The 13,434-nt window shown below is 42.7% G+C and overlaps 1 protein-coding gene across 2 annotated transcripts; it reads right to left on the bottom strand.

The window, feature by feature from the left end:
• Positions 1-2,155: 2,155 nt before the first annotated feature.
• Positions 2,156-10,713, bottom strand: TP53INP1 (tumor protein p53 inducible nuclear protein 1). 2 transcript variants are annotated; one of them, XM_009324413.1, is made up of 4 exons: positions 10,430-10,713; positions 9,631-9,982; positions 7,980-8,013; positions 5,487-5,595 (listed from the first exon to the last, which is right to left on the bottom strand). In XM_009324413.1, the coding sequence occupies exons 1-4, from the start codon at positions 10,539-10,541 to the stop codon at positions 5,578-5,580; spliced, it is 516 nt and encodes a 171-aa protein (XP_009322688.1). In that variant the 5' UTR covers positions 10,542-10,713; the 3' UTR covers positions 5,487-5,577. The 2 variants fall into 2 exon arrangements, with proteins under 2 accessions (XP_009322687.1, XP_009322688.1); XM_009324412.1 differs by lacking the exon at positions 7,980-8,013 and having other exon boundaries at positions 2,156-5,595.
• Between the last annotated feature and the right edge of the window lie 2,721 nt (positions 10,714-13,434).

Here is a 13,434-nt window from a genome sequence, read left to right as displayed (position 1 = left end):
GGGGTTGTTCAGCCTAGAGAAGAGAAGGCTCCGGGGAGACCTTATTGCAGCCTTTCAGTACCTAAAGGGGGCTTATAAAAAAGATGGCGGCAAACTTTTTAGCAGGGCCTGTTGCGACAGGACAAGGGGGAATGGCTTTAAACTAGAGGGGGGTAGACATAGACTAGATAGAAGGAAGAAATTTTTTATGCTGAGGGTGGTGAAGCAGTGGCCCAGGTTGCCCAGAGAGGTGGTGGATGCCCCATCCCTGGAACAATTCAAGGTCAGGTTGGACGGGGCTCTGAGCAAGCTGATCTAGTTGAAGATGTCCCTGTGCACAGCAGGCGGGTTGGACTAGATGACCTTCAGAGGCCCCTTCCAACCCAAACTATTCTATGATTCTATGTGTCTCACCAGCACACAGCGGAAGGGAAGGATCACCTCCCTCCACCTGCTGGCAACACTCTTCCTAATGCAGCCCAGGAAGCTTTTAGTTTTTGAGGCCACAAGGGTGCACTGCTGGCTCATAGTCAGTTTGGTGTCCACCAGTATCCCCAGGGCCTTTTCTGCCAAGATGCTTTCCAGCCAGTTGGCCTCCAGCCTGTACTAGTACCTGGGATTATTTTTCCCCCAGGTACAAGACTCCACATTTCCCCTTGTTGAACTCCACGAGGTTCCTGTCAGCCCATTTCTCCAGCCTGTCAAGGTCCTTCTGAATAGCAGCACAGCCCTCTGGTGTATAAACAACTCCTCCTATCTTCTGCAAGCTTGCTGATTGTCCACTCTGCCCCATGACCCAGATAATTAATGAAGGTTTTTAACAGCAGAAGATACAATATTGATAGAGTACACCAGTAGCAACTGGCCTCCAGCTAGGCTTCACGCCACTGATCACAACCCTTTGAGCACAGCAGTTCAGCCAGTTCTTGATACACCTGCTCACCATCTACTTACATGGTCCATAATTCATCAGTTTGGGAGCATGTTATGGGGGACAGTGTTAAAAGCCTTGCTAAAGCCAAGATAAACAACATCCATCGCTCGCCCGTCATCCACTGAGCCAGTCATCTAATTGTAGAAGGCTATCAGGTTGCCAGGCATTCTTTCCCCTGCGTAAATCCATTCTGGCTAATCCTAATCACCTTGTTCCTGTTTGGAAATGGTTTCCAGGGTTATTTGCTCCATCACCTTCCCAGAGATCAAGGTGAGACTGACTGTCTTGTAGTTCGCCCTATTCTTCTTGTCCTTCTTGAAGATAGGAAGGACGTTTGCTTTCTTCCAGCCCTCATGAACCCTGTCCATTGCTATAACCTTTAAAATAATTGAGAACAGCTTCACAATGACATCAGCCAGCTCCTTCGCCAGTCATGGATGCGTCCAATAGATCTGTGTATGTCCCATCTCTTTTAAGCATTTCTTAACTTGACCCTTCTCAACCAAGGGTTGATCTTCCTTGCTCTAGCCTTTTCCACTGGCCTCAGGGGCTTGCAGTTCCCAAAGGTTGGTCTTACCAGTAGAGACCAAGGCAAAGACAAGGATTACATCAGCCTTCCTGATAAAGGGCATGGAGAAGATTCCCGCCCGGTTTAGCAGCAGGCCCACATTTTCTCTAGTCTTCCTTTTGCAGCCGATATACCTGTGGAAGGCCTGTCGTCCTTCACAACCCTTGCCAAGTTCAGCTACAGATATCTTGGTTTCCCTAACCCCATCCCTGGACATTTGCACAGGGTCTCTATGTCCCTCACAGGTTACCTGTCCCTGCTTCCACCTCTTGAATGCTAACAGCAGTCTTCCATACAGATTCTTCACGATGGCACATGGCAGGAGGATGAAAGGCAATGGGTACGAGTTGAAACAAGACAGGTTCAGCCTAGATACGGCAAAACCTTCCCCCCACCCTGTGCACGCTTTAAGTGGCAGTATGTTTTTATCTCTGTCCTGTTCACCTGCAGCACTTCTGCATGCTGACCAGGAAACGCAGCAGTTGGCAGAGATGTATAAGCACTTCTTAGACCACGCATTGTCACTTGATCAGCAGTGGAAACTGATTCCCAGGAGAACTTCTGTACTAGAGCAAGCATGCTGAGATACTCAGTACTTGCACCTGCCACACCTCATGGGGTACTCAGGCATTTGGATTTTGACTGACCTGTAACATAAGAGAACAGACTGACAATTTTTAATAGGCCATTTTTTATTGAGAGTTAAGATCATGTCTCCCCATGGTGCGCAGAACGCACTATGAAAACAAAATACAGAGGATCGCTTTAGTAAATACACACTGGTTAAGCAACGCTACTTTTTGGCAAAGTGCTGTATTTTGTCGGTTTTCAGCTTGTGTTAAACTATTAAAAATAAGAGCCAGACATTCTTCCATATCAAAAGGACTGCTACAAATAAAGAAGTGGCTCTGGAGAGAAGCTGCCATATATGCATAGACTGACATACAGTATTAATCCTAACTGAAATGTCCCTTTTGAATCTTCAAGTTTGCTGTGTAGAAGGCACAGTTTAAAATGCAAATCTGCCTATTGACCAATACATATGAAAATACAGTTTCAGCAAGATTCATGAATATCAATCAGTATGAGACAGTGCAAGGCCTCCACTTTTACAAGAAAAAACACACACACTTTAATACAATTCGAAAACCATATAAAAAGCCACATAGCTCGCTATTAAAACAGAAAACCAAAACAAATCTAATTGCCCAATAGTTCCAGGCACAAAACAGGGCTAGACCAACATAAATATGTAAAACAAATTAACAAAAAGCCATTGATGCAGTACTCTCTCACACAATAATATGGTTTCCAATATTAAAAATTGAGAAGCACAGCTTTGTGCAACAAAACAGTTTATATCCTGAAAGATATAGGTTTTCATCACCAGAAAGTCATCTAGTAATGTAGTATAAAAAGATCAGTATCTCCCAATTCTAGGAGCAGTCTAAAGTTGCATTTACTTGCCTACTGAGAAGAACAGACCAAGGCTCTCATTGTAATGCCTGGGAGTCTTATACTCTCAACTCCATCTCCCCGTTAAAAGTTGAAGGATTACTCCTTCCAACATGGGGAGGTGGAGACTCCATCTTCCTTCATTTCACTTTAAGAAAATTAAAGCTGAAGGAAAGCAGTTACTTTTATATAAAAAGAAAAATAAAGGAAAGCAAAGAATTTTCCTGAGCTAGAGAGTTGGCAGTGAGGAGAAGGAAGTTTAAGCCGGGCAAAAAGTTGGAGTGATAAAGGTAGATAATCTGAGGCTAGTAAGAGTATCAGTGAGAGACTGGTGAAGCTACAGCTATTTGCAGATAAACCAGAGTATTTGGACCACAAAAGAATTGTTGTATGGACATGGGCACATACTGCTGAAGAGAGCAGTTACAAAATCTCTGTTCTGGAAACACATGATGTGACCAATTTTGTTTTCTTTCACTGTCCATGTGAATTCAATGTGTCTTAAAAAAAAAAAAGACTAGTGTATCCAGGAAAGCACCTCTTAGCTTTTATACATTTAACTATTTGTCATCATCCCTTTGCAACAATCCCAACTAATCCCAGTGAAGCAGCACATCTGCAGTGAAACAGAGACTATAAACGTTGTTTCCTGTACACTAAGTATATGCCACAACAATTCTAGCTGCAGAATGTGCAACAGTACCACTACATCAAGGTCAATCCAAATTGTTGGGTTTTTGCTTCAGTGAAATTGAAGCATTTGGCTGATTTAAAATACTTCATAGGTCTGGAATAATTCACATTATTGATCCTGCCTAGTTTCAAAGACTCCTCATACTAACTTCTGTATAAGGACTGCTGGAAGACATGGTTGAATGTTAACACTTTAATGCCCTAGGCACTAAACACAAGGAAAAAACAGTAAGTCACATTAAGCACTGACAGAAAGGGGGATAAACTTACTTATATTTTCCCCTTTCTTTCAGTGCAGATTTCTGTTTCCTCACCTCTACAGCCATTTAATCTACTTCCTAGATTAATCTATCAGGGTTCGGCATGCCACATGGCTGCTCTGTAATACACACTTTGTTAACAGGTGAACTTTACTTTTTTTTTAAGTGCCTGCCAACTTCCAAAACATCTCACACAGTGTTCTGAAGAAAACTACTTGTTAGTTTTGAATGGCTTTTCTTTCCTATTGGCCCACAGAATTGCTATCCAGTCCTGCTGCCCCCAATGGGCTAGGAGAACAGCCACTGCCAATTTATCTCAATTTTTATACACCCTGTTATCACTGTGTTTAGTTGTGTAAGACTGTTTTTCAGCACGCTCTTCTCCCTGCCACACGCTGCCCTTCATTTCCAGTCACAATTAACTCAGACTTCATTTTCATAGAGAGAACAAGAGAAAATTAGGACAGCTTCTGATAAAACCTTCCTTCTAGCTACTTTTGAGCTATTCTCAATCTGTAAATATGAGACAATCTAACAGCAATTAGCAGCTCAGAAATAGCTATCCATCAGCCTGACTTCTTTAAAGAAGAGTCAGCTACTGATGGGATTAAAAGAATGGTCAATCCACCATCTTCTTCCTTTAACTAGACTAGAGATTAAATGAAATAGGGTAGGGGAAATACATCTTTCAAAGACAGAAAGAGAAAGAGCTAGAGAAAGGGAGTAAGAACTCGAACTGTGCCAAGTAACACCCAGTTCAGCTCTCTGGGTTGTGCGTCTGCACTTAACCCATAGGTCCACTTTTCCTTCCACTCCACTGTGAGGTACTACATCTGTAACACAGTGCCATATCATACTGCAACAATACTGGGGGGACGTTTAACCCTTTTCTGATACCCATCTTAAGTACCCAACACACCTACACAGATTCCACTAACACAAGTAGGTTCTAGGCAATTTAGATTAGATGTCCTTCTTTAACAGTTCGGCATAGCTATGTAATATCCACCGGCAGCTATAAAATTTCTGTGTTAGAAAGTAATCATATATGCTGAATACAGACAGACACACAAGCTGTCAAGTACTGGTCTTTAAAGCATACGGCTAACCTCAAATTTTCTATCTCCACTTTGATTAACGCAAAATGTAACCGATTTCCATCTCAGTTAAGTTTCTTTAAAATACCAACTAAGAACCCATCTATACATCATAGTTTATAAAACAGCACACAAACTATCGTACTGATAGGCTTCCAAGATGTTGATATTTAACATCAATGTTTAGGACTTGCTGCAAGATGTTCAGAGATTTATGTGTCATTTCAAGAGAATGCAACACTAGTTATAGTTGTGTTTGAGGGATTGATGACCAGCTTCAGATTGACCACACTTAACTATGCATGAAAACAAGAGCGACCTAAAAACAATTGGACCATAGATTAAAACCATGAGAGCCATCAGTAATTGAACTGACGCTGGCAAGGCTGGTGAACAAACAGTCTGTTGTGCTTGATTTGCCGAGAGTGGCAATCCCTGGTGAGGTTTTGGCGACGGATACCGTTTTTGTTGAGATAGTGTCTTTCATTATGTTCTTTTATCCAGTGGGTAGGATGAAAGCTCTTGTTTTTTTCCAGAAAAGTTGAATGAGTAGCAAGAGCTGTGACGTAGCAGTGAACACGCTGTCCCGTTTCATTTCGGGCCTCCAGTCTAGAAACATAACAAGCAGATATCAGTCATTACTGAGGTGCATTGGAAATACATGCAAACTATAGACGGCAGGAGAACACAGACATCAACACCCAGCATTTCAGAAGTGCACCCTTAATCTACTGGACAGACATTTGGGCTGAGGTGAGGTCAAGCCAGTTTAGGAAAACCACATTGGTAAGTAACACGTAGTGCTGCTAACTCACTTTTAGTGTGAAGGCACCACAATAGCCTTTGGACTTTTGGTGTATTATGCTATTGCACCCTTCCTTCCCGACCCCGCCTCCCTAAGCCCAAGATGCAATATAAATCAGAAATATAAGGCAATGTGTGTCACACTGCTCCAGCTTTAGAAGACTTGGAGTTATCCACTAGGCAAAGTTTGGTTTAAAGCATCATCTTGAGCATAGGCGGTTCATCCTGAAAACAGGAGCACACTAGTGACAGTGTGTTTGGATTGCCAGCCACACAAATATATCCAAACAATGTTCATGCAGAGGAATGGGAAAGATAGACCAGTTGTGACACACAGAGGAAATAACTTAGAAGGATTGTTCCTCAGCCAGCCCTCTAGATTTCACGAGCAGAGAGTCAGCAGTTTTGGCAAACCCTTACTCCATCATGCACTAGTAAAAAACAAACCAGCAGCCTATGCAAGCAGGGACTGACATATTGAAAAAGGACTTCCCTACTTGACAGAACAATCACTGGTGTTTCCTGAAACTTCCAAAGTAAAGCTAAGAATAGCCTGGCAGTTTTAAAAGCAAAGCAAATTCCAAGTCTGAATGCCACAGCTGGTGTGAGACCCAGTGGCACCAGAGTTGCTTGCCTTCTCTCCGCCCACCCAGGACCCAACGAATTGTCAACTCAGTGCTGCCCAGAAAAGATGTCTGCAAGACCAGGAGCTTGCTCAGGCATGAGCAAGAGGTCTCTTGGGAAGTCTGTTTTTCAGCACTAGCATGACTATAATAAAGTCTCTTCTGGAAGAGCTTAACTTGCATTTATTGTATGATGTCTCTGTAGACATAAGTCTGGTCTGCCGTGCCCATGGTACACCCTTGTAGCTTTGCTCTTGGGGGGGCTGCAGGTGCCTGGCACAGAAGTGAGCTCTTCTGCCTCCACCCACTTCACACTGGAGCAAAATACTCCCTGTCAGCAAGGGAATACTCCTCCCTTCTACTTTCTTTTAAATATCCAAATCCACTTGCTTTTGGCTCCTTCACTAGCTTGAGATGACTGACTGAAGCCTACAGACTCCAGAATAGCCACGTGTGACATGCTGGTTTTCCCCTGTTCATTAACTGGATATTGTCCTAAACCTAGCACTTGAAATACAAAGCAAGAAACAAGTGAATAAGATAGCACAAATCAATTCACAGTGCCTTGTAAACATTTTTCTCTGCAGATTACACCAGTTTAATTCACATGAGGGTGCCTGCAAATATTGGGCTACTGTTTTCTATGCAGGGCAATCCCTTAACACATGCAACAGTGCTGGAGGTGGAACTCCAAATGAAGTCTTACAGGGGAAAACTGTAAGGAGCTAGGAAGCCACACCATGTTGTGTTACTAGAACCTGTATTTCCTAAGCATGCCCTCGCTGCACGTCATTAGCTAGAGAAGGGCATCAACTGCTAATACAGAGCATTGTGGTTTGTTATGGAAAAATGACTAACCTGACGAACAGGGGAAGTTTATACGACATCCTTTTGCTTTGAAAGGAATTTAAAAGGAGCAAATAGATTTCCTCCACAAAAGGATAAAAAAAACGGTTTAAATTGCTGACTGAAGCTTTTCCCCCTCTTATCAAATACACTTCCAGCAGCGGTTTGCAAACCAATACTTTTCTATTTGTCACCTTGAAGTGAAACTAGGATAGCAGAGGTGGTTTGAATTAGCTAGAAGGCCCCATACTCTTCTAATACGGCATTTCGATATCTTAGTGGTTCTCTTTGATAGCCTGGCACTAGTGAGCTCCAGGCACCAAAAGAACAGGGCCTATGAGCCTCCATCAATGTTGTCAAAATGTCATTTTAGAGGGGCTGTGTCTAAAGCCAGACCGCTGCTACATATATTCACTGCTGTGTCCCCAGCATCTATTTTGCTAGAAAGCATAAGTGTCCTGCTAGTTGTGCTATAGAGCCAGACCTCACAAGAAACATTAAGGTATTCAGATCCCGCCCCAATTAATATTTAAGTAATTTTTCTGCACTTAGCATTTTGCCTGTTAAAGCAGATGTAGTTAGGCTTGATCAAGTAACATCATTTGGCACAAAGGTTAGTCCTGAAACCAGTATTGTTTTGGCAGACAAGGCTCTAGAGGAAGCAGTGTTGCTAGCAGCCTGATCAAACAAAAAGCACTGTCCCAAAACAGTAGTACTTACTGTGCCAGTGTGCCTTAAGCAGCTTTTCTTGGCCCTACAATGTTAAATGGCCAACCATTAAACCACTAGACACTTCAAAACAGCTTTTGAAACTTACTGCGTTATCAGTGCAATTGATTTTCCCAGTTTCTGTAGTCTACCTCAGCTTTAGACTTAAATCTACTCCCAGTTCTGCCACCCAAGATAACTCTTATACAAAAGTCTAGATCCTCTGACGAAGCAACAGCACAGAGTTCAGTGTGGAAAAAACTTAATTGCACACCACTTGAGGATCATCACACCTTTGGCTTCCCAACACATTAAGGCAGCTTAACTGTACCACATAGTGTAACATACCATGTTCTAGAGAAGAATTTATACCAATATCCCTTGTTCACAAGTCAGAGAAGTCAGACACTGACTTTGTGTGTTACTAATTCCTTCAGACCCTCCTTTTAAGAGGTGCTCGCACCCCCCCCCCCCCCCCCCCCCCCCCCGATTTACGTTAAGCTAGACCCTTGATGCTTAACATCACAAACTGCCCTCCCCAAATATTTATGCAAATCTCCTGTTCTCCAAGATTAATGGTATCGGTACTATACTTCAATATTATACAGCAGCATGACATCTCAAGTCACCCATTTCTTTGAAATAAGAACTTTAAATATGGCAAGGAAGTGATCAGAAAAGTCAATGGGCATCTGCCTACAGCAACTCTACCACTACACTCATTTTTTCCTGTGTAACAAAGCTTACTATACTGTGATTTTTTTTTTTCCATTTTCAATTGTTTAAGTGTAGGCACCAGATTGGAGGAAAAGTCAGTCTTTGCTATTAACCAGGATTCACGAAACACCCAATTATTTCCAGATCAATGAACACATGGGCAAGTGTGGAGTCACGATGGCAGAAATACTCTATTTGTATACATCTATGTATACTATACTCGTATAGCTGTATATACTGGACAGTTACCATCAAAGCAGCAGTGCATGGCAAACATGCATCTGCAGTAACTCCACATGGCTGGATCTTTAGGACTGCAAAAATCAAACAAGGTAACTTCTTACCTTGCTAAAAGTAGAAGTTTGCAGCACAATTTTTTACCTTGAAGGGAGTAAGTTTTGTGGAATATTTCAGTTTGCTTTTTTTCCCCCCACAAGCCACCCGTGGAAAAATTTAATCCTGTCCTAATCTATCACTACCTTGAGGAACAAAAAAATACCAAAACAGACTTCCCTGTCAGGATAGTTAAAGTAAGATTTTTTTCATCTCACAAGGTGACTAAAAGGGTACTGACTAACAGTTATGAAAAATACACATAGGTCTGGAGGGGGCAAAGTGCTTTCAAATCTACGTTATCAGCTATATGGTTAACTGCCACCAGTTTCAACAGGACTGGAGCGTATTCTGCAAGGGAACAATTAGGCTCCATAAATATTCATTGCAGCGTCAAAATAGCATACCCCAACTGTTTCCTGACACGGTCATCTCGTATAACATTTTTCTAAGCAGGCAGGCAGCCCTGACCACCCTACCCACCTTGTGTAGTATTCATGCTTTATTCACTTGCCGAAATATGCTGGAAAATTCAGTATTAAGTGTCTAAGCTGATCAAGTAGAAACCAGATATTTTCAGCAACAGAGGTCCTTGACAAGAGGTCAGACATACCTGGGACTACCTGGGCTGTGAAACTCCTCATCTCCACATCCAGTCTCATTAAGGCTGTGACAGGTATTGTGGACAGCATACACAGACATGCTGGGATGCTCTATTAGAAGGTTCTCCATCGGACTGGTTTCCACTTTGATAGTGGCTAATCCACCTGCAGTAAAACATGGGGGAGGGGTGATAAACCAGCTCTCCTCCATGGGACATGACTCAAACTGGATGAAGCAAGACTCGCTGGCCTCTGGCAAGTGTTCCAAGGGAGACGGTAAACAAGAGAAGACAGGAGAGCCATCCACAGCTGATGCTTCAGTGATGTCTGCTTCCTCCACGGAGCAATTAGTGCAAGTGTCCGCTGTAGGTGGCCATTAGTCAGTGGAGAGGAACCCATGGACGCAACAAGGTTGCATGTAGCCAGAAACAGGATATCAAAAAACCAACAAAGAAACAGAAATAAACCCCTATCAGCACATATACAAATTTTTATTACTTTTTTTAAAAGCAAGGGGAGGGGAAAAGGGAGTTCCCTGATGAGCCACGCTAGACATGTAAAACAACTGTTATCAGTAAAGCAATACAATTGCGTAATAAATCAAACATTTTATCTGTACAAGTGGTTCTGCTGAAGCCTGTGTCAGGCTTATAAATCTGACATCATTTTTCCTCATCAGTTTACATAACATGTTTTGGTACATTTGTTTGGAAGACACCCTACGCTCTAATCCACACTGGTTTTGCTTAGGTAAAGTTTCTCCCAAGCTACTGGTTTCTAAGTAGAGCTTACGTTTGACAGACGTCTTACCTATAAAGTCAACCAGAATCCACTCGTCATCTTCTTTCTCACTGAACTCTGGCTCTTGGCTGGACAAGCTATTAATCTCTCCCATGAGCATGTTATTTAACCTCTGGAACATTACTAAGGCAGGAACAAGACTTTGGCTGGTAGGTCTTTATATCCAAGGTTCAAGGCACAGCTCACACTGTACTAGAAGAGTGGCATAGACTTGAGATTAAAGTGCATAGATGCTTTATCAGCTTAGGTATGGGACATGCAGAGGCATGACTGGTAAACAGTTTACGTGAAACCTGCAAAAAAATGATGACAGAGGTCTTAATGACAAAGCAATAGGTAACAAATTAAAAACCCTCTCGTTAGTGCAGTCTGAGGCACCAGTGAACATTTCTCCCTAAGAGGAGAGGCAGCTTCACTGGCATTCACCATTCCCTCCCAGCTAGATAAACACAGAAGAAACCTAGGTCTCTACTCAGAGCTGAGCATCTTCTTCTAGATCCTCCTCCCCGTGCAAAGGTCTGTTCAGCTGTCGGCCCCCACCTTCTCCTACAGGAGGAGACAACTTTTGCACAGAAGCCTTGTGCCTACGCTCACCGAGGTGCTCTCCCAGCTCCCCACCTGTCTTCCTCCTGGTCAGAGAGAGAGATGCAAAGGGCAAGCACAGATTTTTCTGCTCCAGACATCGCATCGCCTCTGTTGACACAGCCACACACCTCTCCCAGAGACTCCTGCAAGGGCTCCCAGGGGTGCCCAAGGCAGCGTATCTTCTCTCTCCCGTCACACACCGTTCAGGGCCACTGCTTACAAGTTAACACAGTGGGAAGGCACATCCCCTCTTCAGGTTCAAAGTACACTACATAGTTACCGGTGGGTTCATTTTCACAGCAAGTGCCCAACTAGTCATGTATGGTAAGTCTAAGTAAGAAGGAAAAGTAACTCGTATACTTAATTAAAACCAGTGTTTGTTATTTCTCAATATGCTTCCCTAAATCTACACGTAATTAGTCACTATACGCCTGAACTCTACATTTGGCAGTTAAGATGAAAAAATCCCATTACTACCGAGAAGCTGAATGTTCAACCACCTCAGATCAGCATGCTTGCAGCCTTTGAATATTTATGCATGAGCCAATAAAGCCAATAGAAGCCATTAAAGTAGCTGAATAAGTAAAGACTATATATGAAAAATATACATGGATTTAACTACAAGTTAATTCAAATATTACTATGGTGAAATTATCACAGAATGTCAGAATTATTACAGATTAAATACCTGTTTAATAATTAAATAGGGAAGAAGATACACATGTAAGAGGGTATGAGTGCCTGCATTTAGAAAGAGAAAGGGAGTAAGACACACTACACTAGACAAACCCGGCCATTAAAAGAAGATACAACCCATAAAGAATATTATTTAAGGTCAGTATACCCAGCTTCATCCTATAACTCTCAGGCCACACTAAAGGGTCATTTTGGCCTCCTATGTCATGGGTGTCCTCCCCAGGACACCGGACCCCATCACCTACTTGTTCAATGCAAGGACAACCACCTGCTCCACAGAATACTGCTCCTATAGACATTTAGGCAGCTACCTCCTTATTCAAGCAGCACAAAAGGATAGGATTAGAATTTAAAGTAGTCTTCAGTAGCAATAAGAAAAGGTACAGTGTAACTCAAGAAGTTATGCGCTCTAGTTCTTTGACAGGAACTATCAGCTGCAAGAAAATACAAGACAAGGAACAAACAGCTCAGCTGCAGTAGTGACAAAAGGCTGTTTTTTAGGACCATACTTGAAAATGAAACATCTGGGCTCTAAGAGAGCTACAAGAATGATCAGAAGTCTGAAGAAAAGTGGTAAAATTTTAAAAATGGAAAGGCTTAACAGAGGGAAGGAAAAAATGACAACAGTAGTCAATTATGTGACAAAAAGAGGCAAACATTTATTCCCTTCTTCTACATTCACAGCAAGCAGAAGTGGCTTTTAACTGCAGTAAAGTTCAATTTTCAGTGGCTACTAGCAGGAAACGCTTTTAACCATTAAGGTCGCTAAGCCCTCTGGTTGGGTTACCTAAGGAAACGCCGAACGCCCACAGTGTTCCTAAGCATCTTCTTGAGAAGGTTTGAGCGCTTCAATTATAGACAGAGCTTGCTACAGATAAGGAAATGGACTCTAAGTGAAAGCTTGAAGTTTGTAGCTTTCCAGTTATCTTCCACATCCATCCCTAACCCTCTTTTGGCACAAGGCCTAGGAACAAAAGAGTTCATTTTTTCTTTAGGCTAACTAGCAAGCCACAGCATAATCGCTGATCAGCGCTGTCTTTCTCCATACTCCCACTGCCACACACGTGTTGCCCCTTTCCTAGATCGAGGCTGGAAGCACCGTCAGGCAAGGGCTGTCTTTTTGTTTTGCACGTAGAGCGGAGCAAGATGAGAGCTCACACTCCTATATTATGGCTTCATAGGCATCACAGCAACATCAAATAATTAACCTCTAACAAGGAAAAGGGAGATCACTGTTCCTGAGAACATAAGAAGAAACTACAGCCTTTGACCCATAAATGTCTTTCTGTAGATCAAAAGCAGGTTGTCCCATTTTCCCCTTCCCCAAGGAGGATCCAAAAAACCATCTGAATCATTTAGAAACCGGTTGATGTTTTGACATCCTTTTGGACGGGTGCCTCTAAAACCGCCACACTTGCGTGCTATTGTGCAAGTCAGATGGGGACCAAGAAGCGACACTGTTATCAAGGACCATCGTTAGGGGAGGCGAACAAGACAGAGGCTGAAAGAGAGGTACTCTAGTTCTTAAGACACTGTCAGCTGCGAGAAAAGACGAGACTAAGAACAGCTAGCTCAGCTACAGTAGTGATAAAAAGACTGTTGCCGATAACACATCCAATGCATGCCAACAAGATTGTATTGCTGCATAAAAAAAAAACCCTTTTTTTCTTTTTTTTCTTTCTATCCTAGCAGGGGAGATGGGGCGCATGCCAAGCAAAAAACCCCGTGGAAAC

Source organism: Pygoscelis adeliae, unplaced genomic scaffold (genome assembly GCF_000699105.1).
Source record: "Pygoscelis adeliae isolate BGI_AS28 unplaced genomic scaffold, ASM69910v1 Scaffold145, whole genome shotgun sequence".
Taxonomy (NCBI): Eukaryota; Metazoa; Chordata; class Aves; order Sphenisciformes; family Spheniscidae; genus Pygoscelis; species Pygoscelis adeliae.
The sequence above is the reverse complement of the archived record's forward strand: the minus strand, read 5'-3'. Positions and strand labels throughout refer to the sequence as shown.